Source organism: Onychostoma macrolepis, chromosome 22 (assembly GCF_012432095.1).
Source record: "Onychostoma macrolepis isolate SWU-2019 chromosome 22, ASM1243209v1, whole genome shotgun sequence".
In the NCBI taxonomy this organism is placed as follows: Eukaryota; Metazoa; Chordata; class Actinopteri; order Cypriniformes; family Cyprinidae; genus Onychostoma; species Onychostoma macrolepis.
In genome coordinates, this window is record NC_081176.1 from 928,128 (window position 1) to 949,454 (window position 21,327).

The 21,327-nt window shown below is 38.6% G+C and overlaps 2 protein-coding genes across 3 annotated transcripts in view; one reads left to right on the forward strand and one right to left on the reverse strand.

Annotated features, from left to right (window-relative positions):
- The window catches only part of LOC131531271 (zinc finger protein 239-like), a 267,824-nt gene that overhangs the window by 113,270 nt on the left and 133,227 nt on the right, over positions 1-21,327 (forward strand). The window lies entirely within an intron of this gene.
- LOC131531235 (NACHT, LRR and PYD domains-containing protein 3-like) overlaps positions 8,091-21,327 on the reverse strand; it is a 33,366-nt gene continuing 20,129 nt past the window's right edge. The window contains exons 5-10 of the mRNA XM_058761884.1: positions 20,570-20,743; positions 19,146-19,319; positions 16,919-17,092; positions 16,789-16,835; positions 8,794-11,088; positions 8,091-8,642 (exon numbers count right to left, since the gene is read on the reverse strand). Coding sequence (XP_058617867.1) covers positions 10,553-11,088; positions 16,789-16,835; positions 16,919-17,092; positions 19,146-19,319; positions 20,570-20,743 — 1,105 coding nt within the window. The 3' untranslated portion in view covers positions 8,091-8,642; positions 8,794-10,552. The remainder of the gene's footprint in view (positions 8,643-8,793; positions 11,089-16,788; positions 16,836-16,918; positions 17,093-19,145; positions 19,320-20,569; positions 20,744-21,327) is intronic.

A 21,327-nucleotide genomic window follows, 5' to 3' on the forward strand; every position in this document is an offset into this window, starting at 1 on the left:
TATTGAACTATGTAACATTTGCAGTCGTGATAATCAGCAACAGATCACTTGTTATGCTACTTAACAATATCAGATGTTATAAATAAACTCAACAGTTTGAACATTTACTTCATGTTTCTTCCGTGAGTTTGTGTGTGCCGTTAAGGTTATTTGTTTTTATGTTGAATGTAATAAAATCAGAATCAGTCTTGCATTTCGATGCTTCCATAGTTATTTTTTTTTCAATCAAGTTTTAATCAGGCTAACTTGTCCAATCCGGCATGTAACGTTAAAGATGTCTTTCACTACAAAATTTTCTCGGACAAGCTTTAATGTTGAATACAACTACAGTGGCAATAGACACAATTTATCATTTACATGTAGTTTCTAATTATAGTAAGATGTCATGTCAATATGGGACAGTTGAAAACATATAAACAAATGAAATTTAACATATTTTGCTATTCATCAGTTATATCGACAGATAGTAGAACGTTACTATGACAATCGTTCACACTGGGAATTACATTAAAAGTTGGGTAAACACTACTTTAAATGCTCTCAATAAGAAAATGAATCTGCCAAAATGAGAAAAATGCAGCATTCAGCCTAACTATGCTATAATAGCAATTTCCAGTTTACTGCACATAAGTTACCAAGGCCGCTTGTCTAAATGTCATGATAGCAGGCTATTGCAACATACATTAACTTAAATAAATATAAAAAGTTATATTTCTTAAGTAAAATTAAGTGAACTTACCAGGAATTATGAATTAAGCCTCTAATCTTCAATGGTTCTGGCTCTGCTCCAGTCGCTGGATTTCAGATTTTAAAGGGTTAGTTCGCCCATTTAAGACATGAAGTTGTATGCAATCCTTACCAGCACTATAGTGCATACACACTGACCCACCCTTTAGTCACCTCCCTGGTCAGAGTTCTGGCTGCTGGAAGTTTTTCAAGATAGTACTCCCGGTTAGTTTCCGGGGCCTCAAAACTGTTATTTGCGTTTCAAAGCTTGATTAATTTACATCACAAAAAACACGCCTGACAAAATTCATACCTCAGTTTTAATCCGCACTATTTTCTTACCATTTCTATCAATCCGCGCTGCTGTCAACGTCAACAGTGCGCACGTTCAGATCAGCTGTTCCATAGTGTTTACACAATCGAATGACAACGACATAAAAAGTAGAAAATGAACAATGGTGCGAACTTGTAAATTCCCAGGCTGTGACCACAAGAATGTGCCGGGATCACCGTTCAGATTCCATCGTTTTCCAGTTTCGGATATAGCTACGAGACAGCTTTGGCTGGTTGCCATCGGCTACTATGCGGGAGCTAAAATATCGAGAATCAAGGATTTCCGTGTGTGCAGTGCTCACTTCAGCGAAGACGATTACACCCCCAACCAAGGAGGAAAAAGAAAAAAAAATGATTTTAAAGAGTTTTGCTGTACCAGTACCACGGGTAAGCTCTATTTACTAACTTTATGATCCAATGTCTAAACTGTACGGTAAACAAGCTGATGTTTAGACTCCAGTGGAAATCACGTGATGTTTTATTAACAAATTTCGGGAGGAGCACGCGCAGATAATTAACGCAGCCAATTCATCATCAGCAATCACACCAACTATCCAATCAGCTCGAGAGAGAACCCCTATAAATAATCAAAGCGGTCTTACCTCCATCAGTTCTAGTCTTTCAGCATCCCTCCACCACCCCGACTCCTCACCTTCAGCCTGTTCCTACCCCAGCATGGGGGGAATGCTCTGGGTCCGGGCTAAATGCAGAGCTCGGACCCCTCTCCCCGTACAGGGGGAGTACCCTGGGCTCGGGGGTAAGTACCGAGCTCGGAGCCCTCTCCCTGGACAGCACGCCAAATACGCATAACCTCTACTCAGTTTATTATATGTAAGTGTGAACTCGTGAAGTATACTCCGGTTCATAAAGGTATCCCTTTGGCGTTGTGCTAAAATTACTTTCATCATCATCTGTTCCGTCTGACATTGTGCTAAAATTGGTTTCGTCATCAGAAGTTTCGTAGTCAGACATGTTGTCAGCGAGTCGCGCTATCAACAGCTGATCTGAACGTGCGCACTGTTGACGTTGACAGCAGCGCGGATTGATAGAAATGGAAAGAAAATAGTGCCGATTAAAACTGAGGTATGAATTTTGTAAGGCGTGTTTTTTGTGATGTAAATTATTCAAGCTTTGAAACGCAAATACTTTTTTCACGTAAAACGCACAGTTTTGAGGCCCCGGAAACCAACCGAGTACTATCTTGAAAACTTCCAGCGGCCAGAACTCTGACCAGGGAGGTGACTAAAGGGTGGGTCAGTGTGTATGCACTATGGTGCTGGTAAGGATTGCATACAACTTCATGTCTTAAATGGGCGAACTAACCCTTTAATGATGCGCGCACAATCCCATAATGCCACACTACAGTAAAGTAGTGTAAAAAGCAGGAGCTACAGTGACAACACCTGCTTCTTGTAAATGAATTACAGTTGACATGGAAATATACTGTTAACAACTGTAAAACCTTATTTGGCCCATAATGCATTGCGAATTACTGCTACATCTTGTAAAATGTTTAAACAGTAAAATTCTGTAAAATTTTGCTGTAGAAACTACAATTTTTTTTTACAGTGTATAGTTGAGACATCCTTTATAGGTTGTTATGTACTGTATACAGTAACTGTTCAATCATAGAAAATAAAATGCATACAAAGGCTATGCGTGTTTGTCTACTGGTTTTACATTATGGGGGCCAAATGTCCCCACAAATATAGTAATATCAGTAAATTCTAACCTTATGGGAAAATTTTTTTAGGTCCCCATGATGAAACAAGCTTATAAATCACACAGAATGATTGAAAATGTAAACATGCAGTTTTGAGTGGTGCATATGGTTTAGAGTATAGGGTTATAGAATATATAGGTATGTATATTGTTATTTTTACTGTTATACTGTTTGGCATATATATCTAGTGTTAAGCATTTGTTCCTATTTTGTTTAACTGAATCTTAATTAAATAAAGCAAATAAATAAATGTATTTTTAAAATGTAATTATTTAAAACTGTAATTTTGTAGTTATTATATTTGCAATAAATCATTAGCCAGCTTTACAGCATTACGAATGGGTGTCTCAACTGTACCATGGTACTGTTTCAGCTGTACACCATATGGGTACAGTTGAGACAAAAATGCACCTCATGTTTATGAGCTAATTGTGGAAAATATGAACTGCTTATGGCTATTATCAATTTATGATATTTTAGCAAAATAAATATCATGTGAAAAATCGCTTCATTTCAGCATCTAGTTTTTGTGTAGTGATGAAAAAAGCAGAAAGTGTCTCTACTGTACTCAGTCTACCCTAACACAAGCAATCAAACCAACATTAGGCATTCTAAGTTGGTGCTTTGAAGAAAAACAGACTGACAGCGCAACATGATAATTAACAGAAGAAAAAAAAAAGATGATAACGCACATCCTTTCTGTAAACAATAGCCTAACTTTTGACTAGCATCTTGTGATCACTCTGGCTTTCGAACAAATGTGCATAGGCTAAATCACATCAGACACACGCTTATAATTCTTCATAAATTAAAACATATTCAAATATGAGTCTTTACTGTTAAATGCGATTGCCGTTATTATTGAATTTCATTAGTCCCAGTTATGATTTATGCGCGGCTGTTCACGGAAAAGTGAATAAGACACGACAGTTACAATGTCAGGATTATGGTTAAATAAGAAAAAAGGGTAATGCTTTATTTTGATGGTCCCTTTTGAACATTCTGTTGACACTAAGTAATGTTGCAACTACATGTCAACAAACTCTCATAAGAGTATTAGTAGACTGTCTGCTTCATATCTACTAACTCCTTATTGTGTTTATAAACTAAACTATAAAAATGTATTCACAAAATAAAAACTAAACTAAAACTAACAAAAATATTCATGAAACTAATAAAAACTAAACTGAATTTTATAGCAAATTTTAAAACGATATTAAAATAAAACAAATTCAAAAATTCAAAACTATAATAACCTTGCTCAGGAGTAGACTCCTGTACTGGAACCGACTCTGGAGTAGACTCCCACCCTGCGTCCCAATGTGCCTACTTGTACTATGCCCTAAAAAACTATGTACTTTTTTTGCGAAGAAAAAGTAGATCCTTTTGAGTGTGTAGCAGAAAAGTATGCACGTTTTGGAAAACACTACTAGGTCATACAATTGCATCTGGTGACATAATTACGTTCATTTTACATCTGCTGTCAATTATTCAGATAGACAACATTCTTACATGACATTTTTGCCATTGCACAAAAAATACACATCTACATTTCTTTTCCATTACTCACAATTTTATTTATCCTTACCCTACCCTTATCCATGCACTGCTCATTATTTGTTAAATGCTTACCAGCTTATTCACGAGACTAGAAAAAGCACGTCGGTGCAGATCTGCCGTTCACAAGCATAACGTCCGGAGAGTGGTGCTGATGTTTTTCCACAATGCTGTATGTATGCAATACATAATACAAAACAAAATACAATACAACAAAATACAACACTTACAAACAGCTGCATTACACTTATCCTTTTTCATATTAAAATGGAGTGGAAACCCTACATTATACTGTCAAATTAAATGACAGTTCCCATCCTGAGGCTGTATTTTGATGGGGAGTCTGACCTCCGCCCTGATCTGTGCCTCAGCCGGGCATCCATACTGCACCTGATAAACGCAGTCCCTTATGAGGTTCAACAGGGATGGTCAAAAGAAATAGAAGTGCTAGTGTTCGTCTACTGGCTGGCCAATGCGGCATCCAGTGGTTGCTTCAGCCTTTGATATCCCTCGGTCTACAGTCCATAGGCTTGTGCACAGGGTCAGTAAGGACGTCCTTGGCCTCCTAAGAAGAGTTGTTCGGCTTCCTCGAGGTGAAGAGTTAGAGGAGGTGGGTACAGGATTTGCCAGGCTTGCAGGCTTTCCTGTTTTCAGTGTGGCAGTTGGAGCCATTGACGGCTGACATGTTCGAATAAAGCTTCCATCAGTCAACGCTGCCTGTTACTTCAACAGGAAACTGTTCTTTTCAGTTCAGTTCCAGGCTGTGTGTGATCACCAAGAAAAATTCCTGGATGTCTGTGTATGCTTTCCTGGTTCTGTGCACGATGCAAGGTTCCTAAAACACAGCGCAATTTATCACAAAAAACATCCTAGGAGATGGAGCGTATCCCTGCCTAACAGCCCCTATATGCATTATGACCCCTTACCACGAATCTGTTGCTACCCCTGTTGAAGCTCGCTACAACAGGCATCACTCCAGGGCAAGGTGTGTTGTTGAGCGGGCTTTTGGCATGCTAAAGGCACGCTGGAGGTGAAATTTTTAAAGCTCTGGAGGTAAACCCCAACTTCTTTCCCACTGTTGTGACAAGCTGTGTCATCCTTCACAACATGTGCTTTGCCAGTGGTGACATAATTGAAGCTGAAGATGTGATCACCGATGATGATGATGACGCCAACCATGAAGAGAATGCAAAATTAAGAGGAGCATTGTCAACTCTTTTTGTATTTAATATATTACCCTGTTATAATAAAATATAAAATATATACATATACATACTGGTGGCAACTAAACCACAATGAGCTCGGGGGCAGTTTCATTTTAATATAGGGAATGAATAACAAACCTTTTTACAATCATATTGTAAATACAATTGTCAGGCTTAGTGCTAATTCAATTTATGTTGTTGTAATGTAATTACTCTTTCATTTGAATAATTTAATGCATGTCTTTTTTTTTTTTTTTGTCACACTAACATATTCCCTTGCTGTCACCCAGCCTAAAAGTCTTACCTGCCTGATTTGGCTGATGCTCAGTGGGCTCTTCCTCACTCTCTGAGCATGCTGCTACCTCATCTTCAATGAAAATATAAGTATTACACATTGCGTTAGCAGCGCAAAAGGTCGTGGGTTCAGTTCCCAGGAAACACACATACTGATTAAAAAAAAAAAAAAAAATATATATATATATATATATATATATATATATATATATATATATTATAGCCTGAATGCACTGTAAGTCGCTTTTAGCGTCTGATAAATGTTAATTTAATATTATTCATCATAAATCTATATTATATAGCCTGCTAATAAACAACTCATTTAGAACATATTTTAACTATTTATAGGCCTACTATTAATATGGTTTTAATAAAATGTTATAAATGATGTGTTATATAGATTACTAGTATCAACTAAGACAAGTGATTATAATGGGAAATATATGTTCTATATGATGATGTACCTGTTGGTTTGTTGGATCTTTGAATGTTTGCAATGTTTAGCAGCCTCCTTCGTGCTTTCTCTCTTTCTTATTTGTATGTCTGAATCTTGAAGGCTTTTTTTTTTCTCTTGTCTACAAAGTGTGCCAACAACAGCAAACTTGATTTTATCTATATTAGATCTGATCGGGTACAATAATTTGATTAGACATTCTAATTCTAAGAACGTGGATATTTTGTTCTTAACATTTTTAGAAGACTGAGAGCAAATCATTACCGACAGGAATACAAAAACAAACTAGCCTACCAAATTACTAATTCAGCGGATCAACCACTGACTGTAATGTGAAATGTAATGCATCTACCTGTTAATGCAACGACCTTCGGGAACTGTCGTTTCCACTCTCTAGAGAGCTGGCACATTGTGAGTGATGCTGCGATGTGAGCGATCTTAAGCTGATTGGTGACAGAATGCTTTGAGCTGGGGTGATAGGGTGATGGGTTGGTGAGAGGGGCAGCTCAGCCGATCTGGGCAGAGGGACAGTGGCCACCGGGCCACCCCCCTGTGCACGGCCCTTGCAACCTGGTCTCATAAAAATACGTACCTCTGCACACTTTTTGTGCTACACCATTTTGGTTTAATATGTAAACCCTGGCACATTTTTATTACATAGATATTGGTATGCATTGCTGTTTTTTTATTACGTTGCTTCAGATACGTATTGCGGCGGTTCAGAATTCAAATATCCAGGGACTGTCGCTAAAGATTAATGCTCTATCTTGTTGGAAATATGCCCTACACCAAATCCAGCCCTAAACCTACCCGATAGTGTTAACAAATGCAAAACTGATATAAAAATGTATTAGCTGATGCAACTGTGCCATTTGAACTTACTTTTATGCAGATTTTAATTGTTTTGTCGAACTGCAGTTACACGGGATTCGAACCGGTGCTTCTCGTCTCCTAAATCAGTCTCCGTACTCCGTGAGCTACCGAACAAACTTGTCATATATGAAAACCCATAGATATGAAGCTGGATGTGTGTGATGCTGACATTCGAAAGCATCAGTTTCCAAATCTCCCAGCATATTAATATTGTTTTGAAGTCATAGCATGATATTCTTCAAGTAATTGTGCGAAAATTACACTTTATTAATCGCAACTCTGTAAATCAGTGTTAATTTATTTTGGAAACTGCAGTAATATGTACATGTCACACTAAAAAGTGCACCAAGGTACGTAAATGCCATGAGACCAGGTAGGCTATTTCTCACGTCTGTGAGACAAGTAGCCTATATGCTGGTTTTGGTTCATTTTTGTGATGCACTCCACAGTTGAAGGAAGCACACCCTGTTTTGGTTTTATTTATTTTACAAAATCACAATGTTTTGTTGATATGAGCATACACAAATGCTTAATCGCATAAACTAATTGCTTCCACAGTCCACACAAACACTCAGATATGCCCAATAACACATTTATCTACATTAGCGTTTGAGCACCGAAGGTGCTATTACTTCCGTTTCAATTTTAAATAAGCCATATTTGAGGTCAATGAATGATAGGCAAAGGTTTGGATTGATGTAGCCTCTAATTACCACAAAGACCAGCCCTTTATGATCTGTCACGGACACTGACAGGTTCTTTCTATTTCCTTTCTTCTTTGTATTGCTGCAACTAACCTAATAAAATTTTGGTCGACTAATCGTTCTAAAGACAAATTTAATCACACCACAGACAGCTGCAAACTTATAACTGTTAATTCATTTATTTTCAGGCAAATTAATCAAATCAAATTAATAAATCCTGAGATATTTCAGATCTTTCTTTGTATGCCATATCAGCATGAAAACTTCAAAAACAAGGAGTCTATAAACAATGAAAAAACTAAAATAAAATTATACAAATGTATAAAAACAAAGCAAATCAAAAGAATGAAAAAAAATAAGCTATTTTTTGAAAGCGATTGGTAAACATCTCCATTAAACTGAGGAACCTCTCCTCTCTTACTGCAGCCTCTTTCCTTTCCTCATCCCTCTGTCCAATCTCTTCATCCCTCATATCCTCTCTCCTCTGCATTCTCTCCCTGAACTCTTCCTCTCTCTGTTGGGCTTCTTCCTCTCTTTTTGCCATCTCCTTGAGATATCTTAAAAGTTCCCCTTCTCTTTCTTGGTGCAGATGGGCCAACAACAGAGAGTGAGGAATGATCAGCAATATCCTTGCTGCCAGACTGTATGAGCAGTGGTGGGGTCATGGATGGCTTAGAGCCTAATACAGCATCAATCACCCCATACCACTTCCAGGATGCTGCTGTCAGTTCCCCATCCTCTGTGCTGACCCCTGACTGTGGGCACTTAAGTTCCTGTAACAAGCAAAAATAAATATATGAACAGCATTAAAACAAAACAAAGCAAAAAAAATAATATATATATCATTTTTTTTTTTTTTTTTTTTCACATGTCCTGCAGCCTTAACATAGATCCACATATAAGGAAACAATCAATCTTACTCACTCAAATCCTTTCATAGCAGTGTTTTTCTTGCCCGTGAATACGGCATCATTGGCAGCTCCAATGGATGGATTCTGGAGTGGATTCTGGAGTTGACTCTGAGGACTCCCGGACCAGAGCAGACTTGTGAGTGGACTCCGAAGTGGCCCATGCATGCAGAACAGCCCAGAGGTTAAAGGCAAAGATGGCCTTCTTGATTATGGTAGCAGCAGTGAAATCAGGCAGCTCTGTAGCAACTTTCGAGTCAGGTTCTCCAGGACCACCGGAGTCAGGTCCTCAAGGACCACTGGACATGGGTCCACAGAAGCAGATTTTGCTGCCCTCCCCCCTGACTATCCTCTGAAGGTGTAGCAGACTCAGGCATCTCCGGGGAAACAGCAATGGGAACAAACTCCCCTTGCCTCTGTGGGAGATGGAGGGACTTAAGATTCTTGATTATTGGGGGCTCATGTTACCACAGTTTAGTAGTGGCACCGGTTATCAAGGCATTCATTAAATATCTTGTTTAAATCAGAGTCACAAAGTCTCAGTCCCACCGCCAAAGTCCAAAAAGTCTGTTCAATACCTCCTACTCCCATCCCCAGTTGACGACGAGCCGCCAACATCTGGAGCTGAGTTTTATGCTCCTTCTTAGAAGCAGGAGAAATCTGGAGTTCCACAGTCCAAAGGTGATAAAGTGCTGCATCTTGAAGTTATATCAGTATTCTGTCATGGAATATTCAGGGAAACATTGAAGAACCAAGTACAGTTTATTGATTCCCAAACAGTGATCCGAAAACAACGCAAAAACACAAGGTAATCCAGCACACAGAAACACATAACAGGAAACAGAATGCAATACTGATGCAACCAAGGACACAATGAGCGAGGTATGTATCAGGTGAAGCTAATAGGTGAATGACAAACAGCTGGCAGTAATAAAACAATAATCAGTGCAAGAGGTTATGGGAAACGAAGTCCAGGACAGACAAACAATGATCCAGGAGGAGTGCCCTCTGGTGACTGAGATGGGCACTCCAGCAGCTGGCTGTAACAGTTGGTGTCTGGGCTTATTTAAATTAACACAAAAATTCTGTTACAGATATATTGACTCTCTTTGTAACTCAAACCTTTTAGAGTATGAGCCTCATATAAGATGTTAAAAGACTTGTTTCATATTATAAAGTACTTTATTAATGTAGATTTATGAATGAAACTAAGACAATCATTTCAGAAGAAGAGATGCTGATGAAGATTTTCTAGAGATCAAGCAGCAGATTGAAGCTCTGAAGCTCCTGAAAGACTGGAATTACTGAACAGCGAGATCAACTGTGTTCAGCAGCGATACTGTGAGTGTTTGTACAGAATTCATTTAGTGAATTGAGTGTTAAATCAGCACAGACAGAAAAATAAAGCAGACGATCAAGAGACTGATTCATTCTGAGTCAATTCAGCCTCTGTTTCATTCTGCTGATCTCAATCACATTCATCATTATTCATACTGTTATCAGTGCACATCAGTGATTCATAAACGAGTTCATGACTAAATGAGTCACAAATGTACTTTTATTACATTTAATGATCAGTTTACATTATAAATACTAAATCAACTTTATTACTCAGTTTATTAAAGATTCAGAACAGTATGCGTGTCTAAACTAGATTTATAACTTCTAGATGACAATGAAAAATTAATTAAAAATGAATTCATACAAATATAATGATGTGAGATTTGATGGGTTTTGTGCATGTGAACATCAGAAAGGATTTGAAGAGAGTCTCTTTATCGTTTAATCTGACACAGAGACACTGAGGAATCATAAACTCTGAACCCAGCACAGAGGGGTTCAGTGAATGTGGTGCTGAATGTGTGTAAGTGTGTGAGTGTGTGTAAGTCAGAGACGCTGTAGAAGGACAGAGAGCCGGTCGACACGTCCACATACACTCCTGCTCTATTGGAGGATGAACAGACAGCAGGTATATCAGTTCTGTTATTATTGTGCCAGACAGTAAATCCATTATCAGCGCACCACAGACTCCAGGATTTGTCATTGTATCCAAACACACAGTCTCTCTCTCCTTTCCTGATGATTCCTTTATATGACACTGATATTTCAGCATTATATCCGCTCCATTCAGCCTCCCAGTAACAGCGTCCAGTCAGACTCTCAACACACAGAACCTGATGAACACCATCAAATCTCTCTGGATGATCAGGATATGGCTGATGATCTTTCACATATGTGATCTTCCTGTTCTCATCAGACAGAATGAGTCGAGTGTGTGCTGTGTTTGGATCCAGTGTGAGATCACAGGCATCTGAACACAAGAAGAGAGAAACATCAAGAACAACACAACCGTGAAGATGTCTGTGTGTGTTTACAACTTTGACTGGATTTGCAAAGTCCTAATTGTCCTCACTATTCACAAATGTGCTCATTAATATAGTGATCAATTATCACCAGTAAAGTATGGATTGCCACAAGGATCTGTCCTAGGTTTTCTGCTATTTTCAGTATACATGTTGCCCCTTAGTAATATTATTAGAAAATACGGGATTAGTTTCCATTGTTATGCTGATGATACTCAACTATATATCTCAACAAGACCAGATGAAACTTCTAAATGATCTAAGCTAACAGAGTGTGTTAAAAATGTAAAAGATTGGATAATTTTCTCCTATTAAATTCGGATAATACAGAGACATTACTTATTGGACCAAAAAACAGTACACAGAATCTCTTGGATTACAATTTGCAACTAGTCAAATGTACGGTTACTACCACTACAGTCAAAAATCTGGGTGTTATATTAAACAGCAACTTATCAGCAAAATATGAAAATCATATTTCCCATGGTACAAAAACAGCATTCTTTCATCTTAGAAACATTGCCAAGGTACTAGTGATGTGCGGATGAGCTAAAACATCACCCGAATCCGCAGCTTCAAATAAATTATCCACCCGCCAACCGCCCGCACCTATATGTTTGTGTAATTTAGATAACCGCACCCGATCATCACATTCAGGGTTCATACGGCCATGAAAAACCTAGAAAAGACATGGAATTTTAAAACAGCAATTTCCAGGCCTGGAAAGTTTTGGAAAAATAAACTCAGAAAGTTTTGGAAAAGCCATGTTTCACACTTCTCTGTACAATAGAATTATGTTTAATCAGGTCCTGAATTTCGGTGTGGGATTGCGCATATATTCCCGCAGTTTTCGACTTTAAAATGCGGGAAATTCCTGCATAACATTTATTCAATATAGCGTGTAGGTTAGATGAGTAAATAAATTCACACAAACCATCAGATCAAATCAGTCATTTGAAAACAGCGCGAGTGAGTCAGCTGTACCGCCTCCTCTCTCTTTGACCTTCTTTTCTCATCAGAGCATCTAGTGCTGTTGCACGCTGCGATTCAAGACTTTAGCTCGCGTTTCGGTACAGTTGACAGAATTGTCAATTGCCTAATCAGTCATTGTTGCATTGTCACAAAAATGTATTATTTGCACGTCTTTTTAAGCCTTTTGGTACTCGTGCGCTCCAGATGTGCTTTTCTGTGCGCTCAGTCACATCCAAAGCACGCGCTGCGAGTACCAAAGCAAAGCAAAGCTTGTTGTGCTTAAGTGGCCAAATACACACAAAATAACGTCAAAATGGTCGTCCTGGCGAGTATCCTCATAAACACTGTTGGTTTTGTCTCAAGTTAATGTAAACAGTTGCGAATGAAAACGCATGTGTATCAGTATTGGATCCGTGAAATAGGTCTTGTGACAGCAGCCTAATAAAGCTGTGCTGTCTGTCAGTAATGTTAATCAAACAACAAAAGACAGAGACAATGCTCTTGACTAAATAATGTTTTGTTGAATAACTTTAAAATGTTAATTAACAGTTTATTCAATTTCTGTAGCCTATTTAAAACACATTCATATTTTAGAAAATGTAGTTAAAGCTGCAGTCCGTAACATTTTTTGGTTAAAAATGATCCGAAATCAATATTTGAGCAAGTACATAACCAGCCAGTGTTCAAAACTATCGCCTTGCTTTAGTCCGATTCACAACGGTTAGCTTATAATAATGTTTTGTAATTTGAGTGGTACGGGTAGGTTTTCGCAGGAAATTCGAGCATGGCACTGCGTCATTACGTCACGTCTGGAAACATAAATAAGTCTTCCCAGCTACTAAGTTATCGCATGTGAGGATCCTGCAGGTGGCGGATCGTTTATAGCCTTTTCTCACAGCAGCTAGAATAATTAAATGTATCATTTTGATGGCGGATTGTGATCCAGAAAGGATTATGTTTTTATGAAACACATGTGAATGAAATTAAATTATATTCCAGTTTTAAACGTGCTTCTGATTACAGATAGCCTGGGATTACACAAGATTTGTATTCTAAAGAAAACCATTTCGAAGAGAGCATAGTTTGCTTTTGGGGTTAAAATAATTTCTTAATATGAAATTCGAATGGCATGACAATTAGATATTAGACTGTACAGAAATTGAAATCTACACGTTAATACACACTATATCCATAGTCACGCAATGCTGATGTTGTTAATAATAATTTGAGAATAAAGTATAACAATAATAATAATTTGCACGGTTTGATGTGATATGAGCTAACCGATCGTTAGATTTAATCACCATTGTAGCGCGATTTATGGTAATGCTTTTTTCCTCAGTTGGGCAGACTTGTTACTTGTTCAGATGACAATATCCGGTGAAAATTCTGCTTTGGGTCATATATTCCAAGAATCTGTGATTACTAAGTGTTTGATTTACACCAGTGTGGTGACTGACAGCTGCACATTCACCTCAAAACAAATTCATCCGTGCTGAAGCTGTGCCAGAGTACAGCCCACGTAATAAAGATAATTCCGCACCTGGCTGCAATACCAGGTTTTCAACAGAGATGGCGACAAAGAAGCAAAACTTACTGACTGCAGCTTTAATATTTGATTAATGATTTATCTTATCCACCCGTGAGACACCCGCAAATAATCAGAATGCAATTTTATATTACCTGACCCACCCGACCCATGGATTATCTGCAGCACCAGCGAACATAACCGCCATCCGCGCATCACTACAAGCTACGGACCGTTACCTGTTTCTGATGCAGAAAAGCTAGTTCATGCATTCATGACCTCTAGACTGGACTATTGTAATGCACTGCTAGGTGGTTGTCCTGCATCTTCAATAAACAAGCTACAGGTAGTCCAAAATGCAGCGGCTAGAGTCCTTACCAGGTCAAGAAAGTATGATCATATTACTCCAATTTTACAGTCTCTGCACTGGCTACCTGTTAAGTTCCGTATCAGTTACAAAATACTATTACTTACCTGTAAGACCCTTAGTGGTTCAGCTCCTGTGTACCTAACTAGTCTTCTATCACGCTACAATCCATCACACTCCCTAAGGTCGCAAAACTCTGGACTTTTGGTAGTACCTAGGATAGCAAAGTCAACTAAAGGAGGTAGAGCTTTTTCGCACTTGGCTCCCAAACTCTGGAATAGTCTTCCTGATAACGTTCGGGTTTCAGACACACTTTCTCTGTTTAAATCTAGATTAAAGACACATCTCTTTAGTCAAGCATTCACATAATGCATCTCATAATCTTGTACTGCAGTTATATCTGATCAAATGCACATTATTATTCTTTAGCTTGGGTTGAACAAATCATTTTTGCTTGGTTGGAATAGCAGCTACGCTAATTTTGTCTCTATTTGTTTCTAGGAACTACACAAGCTTCAGTCTGGATCCAGAACACCTGAGAAGAGACGATGCCAACCCCTCAAATGACCTCAGATGATGCGAACCCTGAAACAACATACAGAACTACCAAATTTGGCTATAAGTTTGATTGCAACATATAATCATTGCTATTAATAGCAATGATTGTTCATGTTCATTGTCTGTTTGATTACATCATTAACTGATTATTACCGTACATTTCTGCCATATGTACATCAACTTGACAGTCACCACTGATGAGCTACTACTAATATATTGTAGAATCTTTAATTTTCTGTAAAGGTGCTGAAACGCTGATTCATCCAGTAATGAACCAAGTACAACTTGAACGAATCATTGAATCATTCGTTCATAAATTACATGTGTCTTCAGAATCATGAGCGAACCACAACTTCCATTGGGAAAGAAAAAATATATATTTATCCAGAATCATGCAGTTGTATTTTGCACACAACCAGCTCTTAAAGAGTCCAGTTTTTATGTAGCCTTTTGATTTTTGTTCATGGTATTCAGCTCCAATAAATGGTTTGCAAAAAAGAGACACAGGATAAATGTTTGATATCATTATTTAATCACATTGGAATCGAAACTGGGAATTGAAAAGAATCAGAATCAAGAAGCAGAATCGGAAACGGAATTGATAAAATTCAAACGATACCCAACCCTAGTTGTAACATTTATGAAACATGTTATAACTTACTCCAAGCAAATTTTATCAAGACGCATGCACTGCACCTTGTATATGAGCAGAGGAATGCACACATGCGTTGTGGTACTCTCCACAGGTTCCCACGGGTCCTTGAAATCCTTGAAAGTTTGTGAATCTGATTAAAAATTTTCAAGGCCCTGGAAAGTTTTTGAAAATAAACAAAATGGATACAGGTCCTTGAAAATTCCATATTATTCCCTCTGGTCCGCTTTCGCTAACACTTTGTGCATACTAGCTTGCTTGATTTACGTTGCACATTTATGCGTTATGTTAAGTGTTTCCCACGTGAGGTACTTTGTGTTGTTCGTTGCCATGACGTTCACACGCACACACAACTACTAAGATGGTACCTCAATGTTTCACAGACACACCGTGAAACATTGCAAAAATAGGCTGAAACCGCTGAAACGTGATGACTGGAAAATGCAAGTTTCAAGATATTTGGCTCACCAAAGAAAATTACAAAGAATGGCTTGCCAGAGATCCAAAGGATGTAATGTTGAATTGCTTTGATTGTTAAGATAATGTAAAGCCATGAGGCAAGAAAAACTTAAAAGCATATTCATATATCTTAAAACTTCTGGTTACATGAGCCTAAGCTCTTTTCAATAAAATCCATGCAAAAGTTAATATCAGATCATTTTAGAATACAGCATAGTATGTACCAAATATTATTCAATTTTATGCAAAACAGAAATTGGACAAATATCAGATTTCTGTCATATGGCCAAAAATAAATGCAAAAAAAAAAAAAAGCTTTTTTTGCATAGTTGTGTTTGACACATGAAAACTGTAACAATGTATCTTACAAGGTGACGCGATGTAACCTTTGCTCTCACTTGAAATGTGTCCCCACATTAAGTCCTTGAATTTGAGGGTATTGGACATGTATAATAATTTGGAACGCAGAGTAGAAACGATCTCCTCCGCTGGCTTAAGCTTTACATCACATCGCGTTCTTCTTCTGAGGTAAATTCTGTCTTTTCCTCACAGTGTGTCTTCTTCCAGAAACGAAAAGTAGCCGAGATGAACTTGATGAATCTTCTTCGCGTCTCACGTGGATGATTATTGTATGAATAGCGCGCTGTGCGTGGGTGTGACCACATTACAATAAGCTCAGACAGGAAAGACTGTACCTCCTGTTGGTTTTATACGATTACTTTATCATAGAATATTTGTATTTGCTGAGTTACAGTTCATTTTTGTGACGCGTTTCAGAAAAAAGTTAACGGAGACCTAGACGGCAGAAAGCACACCCTATTTATTTTCTTTATTTTACAAAAGCACAGTGTTTTGTTGTTATTATGAGTGTATACAAATAAAAGTAGATTCGAATGATGTGTTGCTTTTATCTGTATGATCAAAAATGACAGAGTAATTTAAGTACTTTTCGGCATTATCAGCCACAAAATGCACCAGCGCATTTGTCGACCCCAGAGGATTAAAAAACGGCTCATCGTGTTTCTCTTTAAATCTAGTTTTTTGCACAGGTTTCTGTGAGGTGTGTGTGTGTGTGTGTGTGTGTTTGTGTTTGTGTGTGTTTGTAGACCTACACTTCTGTAGTCCTGCTGTCATCCTGATCTCTCCCCCATGATCCACACTATAAACACACAAATGCACATTTATGTAGATCTGCATCATTCACACACACGTTCAGTATGTCAATATTAGTATCTGACATACTTGAGTATCTGAAGTTTATAATTTGGATCCTCCTGTTTGTGGTTGAGCAGCTGGACTCCTGATTGTCCTGGGTGATTGTAGCTCAGATCCAGCTCTCTCAGGTGTGAGGGGTTTGAACTCAGAGCTGAAGACAAATAACCACAGCCTTCCTCTGTCACCATACAGCCAGACAACCTACAGACACACAGACACACGCGCGCGCACGCACACGCACACACACACACACACACACACACACACACAGTCAGATAATTTACAGACACACACAGTCAGAACATCTACAGTCACACACACACACACACACACACAGAGAGATCATCTACAGGCACACACAGTCTGATCATATACAGACACACAGTCAGATCATCCACAGACACACAGTCAGATCATCTACAGACAGTCAGAACATCTACAGCCACACACACGCAGATCATCTACAGACACACAGAGAGACCATCTACAGACACACAAACAGACCATCTACAGACACACAAACAGACTATCTACAGACACACACACACACACACACACAGACCATCTACAGACACAGTCAAATCATCTACGGACACACAAAGACAGATCATCTACAGACAGTCAGAACATCTACAGCCACACACACGCAGATCATCTACAGACACACAGAGAGACCATCTACAGACACACAAACAGACCATCTACAGACACACAAACAGATCATCTACACACACACACAGACCATCTACAGACACAGTCAAATAATCTACAGACACACAAAGACAGATCATCTACAGACAGTCAGAACATCTACAGCCACACACACAGAGAGATCATCTACAGACACACAAACAGACCATCTACAGACACAGTCAAATCATCTACAGACACACACACACACACACAGACCATCTACAGACACAGACACAGACACAGACACAGACACACACACACACACACACACACACACACAATTTACAGACACACACAGTCAGAACATCTACAGTGTCACACACACACACACACACACACAGACCATCTACAGACACAGACACACACACACACACACACACACACACACACACACACACAGATAATTTACAGACACACACAGTCAGAACATCTACAGTCACACACACACACACACACACACACACACACACACATCATCTACAGGCACACACAGTCTGATCATATACAGACACACAGTCAGATCATCCACAGACACACAGTCAGATCATCCACAGACAGTCAGAACATCTACAGCCACACACACGCAGATCATCTACAGACACACACACACAGAGAGAGAGAGAGAGATCACACACAAACAGATCATCTACAGACACACAAAAAGATCATCTACAGACACACACACACACACACACACACACACCATCTACAGACAGTCAAATCATCTACAGACACACAAAGACAGATCATCTACAGACACACAAACAGATCATCTACAGACACACACACACACAGACCATCTACAGACACAGTCAAATCATCTACGGACACACAAAGACAGATCATCTACAGACAGTCAGAACATCTACAGCCACACACACGCAGATCATCTACAGACACACACAGAGAGACCATCTACAGACACACAAACAGACCATCTACAGACACACAAACAGACTATCTACAGACACACACACACACACACACAGACCATCTACAGACACAGTCAAATAATCTACAGACACACAAAGACAGATCATCTACAGACAGTCAGAACATCTACAGCCACACACACAGAGAGATCATCTACAGACACACAAACAGACCATCTACAGACACAGTCAAATCATCTACAGACACACACACACACACACACACACACACACACAGACCATCTACAGACACAGACACACACACACAGACCATCTACAGACACACAGTCAGATCATCTACAGACACACAAACAGACCATCTACAGACACAGTCAAATCATCTACAGACACACACACACACACACACACACACACACACACACACACACACAGACCATCTACAGACACAGACACAGACACAGACACACACACACAGACCATCTACAGACACACAGTCAGATCATCTACAGACACACACAGTCAGATCATCTACAGACACACACAGTCAGATCATCTACAGACACACACAGTCAGATCATCTACAGACACACACAGTCAGATCATCTACAGACACACATCCACATTGTGACCAGTTGGCTGTAAATTATCTCTTATATGTTATTAAATACCTCAGTATCTGCAGCTGGCATTTTGAATTCTTCAGTCCGTCAGAAATAAACTTTACACCAGAGTCCTTCAGGTCATTGGTACTCAAGTCCAGCTCTCTCAAGACGCAGTTTGAGGACTGTAAAGCTGAAGACACAATTTCACAATGCTGATCTGAGAGATTACAGCCAGCAAGACTGAAAGAGAGCAGAACACACACATCAACATACACACACGAACAAACAGGATCATCTACAGACACAGACAGTCAGATCATCTACAGACACACACAGTCAGATCATCTATTCTACAGACACACACAGTCAGATCATCTATTCTACAGACACACACAGTCAGATCATCTATTCTACAGACACACACAGTCAGATCATCTACAGACACACACAGTCAGATCATCTACAGACACACATCAACTTTGTGACCGCCTGACCTGGGGCCTGTACCATGAAGCCGGATTAGCTGGCTAGCCAGGTAAGTTTCAGTTTAGTTTGCACCAATCCTGGGTTTTAGGTACCATGAAAGTGGCTTGGCTTTTAGCTGCGTTCATTACCATAGTAACTTACACTGCACAGCTAACCTGCTCCGGGGCAGGTTATGTTCTGAGTTAGAGATCGCAAACTGAAATTGGACCAATCGGATGTGAGCAAAGTGACACACGTCTGACACAAACAAAAGTCACTCCCCCAGTTTCTCTTCCTACAAATTAAAAGGTCACTATGAAGTACCTTAAAAATTTGTAAAAAAAAAATTGTCTGGCTTTATATGATAATTACAATTTACATATGATTTATATAATTTTAATATGATTTATATTATTATTACTCCATTACACAAGCACTTTTAGTTTAACAATTATTATAAAGCATTTATTTTAAATGAATATTAATATATACAGATCATATGTAATATAAATAAGTGATAGAATCAATAGATAACACTTTAAAAATGGCTACATGTGACCTTACATGTTTGAGTCTCTATCGTTATATATTATCAACTATATAAACTAACTTTACAAGTTTCACTTGTGACTGCACTGATAGAGCAAGATAATTTCCTTTATTTGTCCTCTTTCATGGACAAGTAATTCAGTGGAAATGCATTTAAATTCCTCATATTCTTTAATCTCTTAACCTTTAACAAAAGAGTTTTGTATCTCGCCGACTCTCTCGCGAGAAGTGAATCACACTTGATCTGTGTTGTGATTGGCTGTTCGCCGCTGATGTCACACATTCATGTGCACGTGCTCCATTAACTCAGGATCAAGCCTGAGTTGACAGAGAAAGTTGATGATCAGCTTCATGGTACCAACAAAGCCAGATTGGAGTGGTTTGCATTTGTCAAGTCAAAACTTATCCTATAACTCTGAATTTGTTCATCTGCCATCATGGTACAGGCCCCAGATCTCTTATATGTTATTAAATACCTCAGTATCTGCAGGTGACAGTTTGGACTCTTCAGTCCATCAGAAATAAACTTTACACCAGAGTCCTGCAGGTTATTGTTACTCAGATCCAGCTTTCTCAGGACACAGTTTGAGGACTGTAGAGCTGAAGACACAATTTCACAATGCTGATCTGAGAGATCACAGTCAGGAAATCTAGAAGAGATTAAATAAAATTTAAGAAATAACAAAACAATAAAGACGTACAAGAGGGTTGCCTGTTTTCTGTCCTCAGGGAACAGAGGATGACATGATCTGAACATTGAATCACAATAAGATGAGCTTCTGAAAGTGGGATAATCTGATCATTTTATCATTCAGATTGATTCATATTTTAGATCAGATGAGCTCCTGACTGTTTCTTCAGCTAATTAATATTTAAAATTTTGCAAAATGTAGCAAAGTTTTGAGGCAATTAAAATTAAAAGTTTTCAGAACTTTTAATTTGAATTGCCTCAGAAAACTATGAATTACTGTTAAATTTCATAAATGCTTTAATTTCCCATTATTTCATTATTGCTTCAGTTGCATTAGTTGTAATCAATGGTGTTCACAGGCACCGTAACTTGCTTTGCTTTATTTAATAAACTTTATTCAACATCACAGTCATTCATGGTCAAACGAGAGGTGTTGAATAAATGCTTGACGTGTAGTTTAAGCTTTACAGTAAGAGACAGGTGTAGAAATCGAATCCTTTAAAATAAGGTTAATGAAATAAAAAAAGACTTGAATGGGTGAAT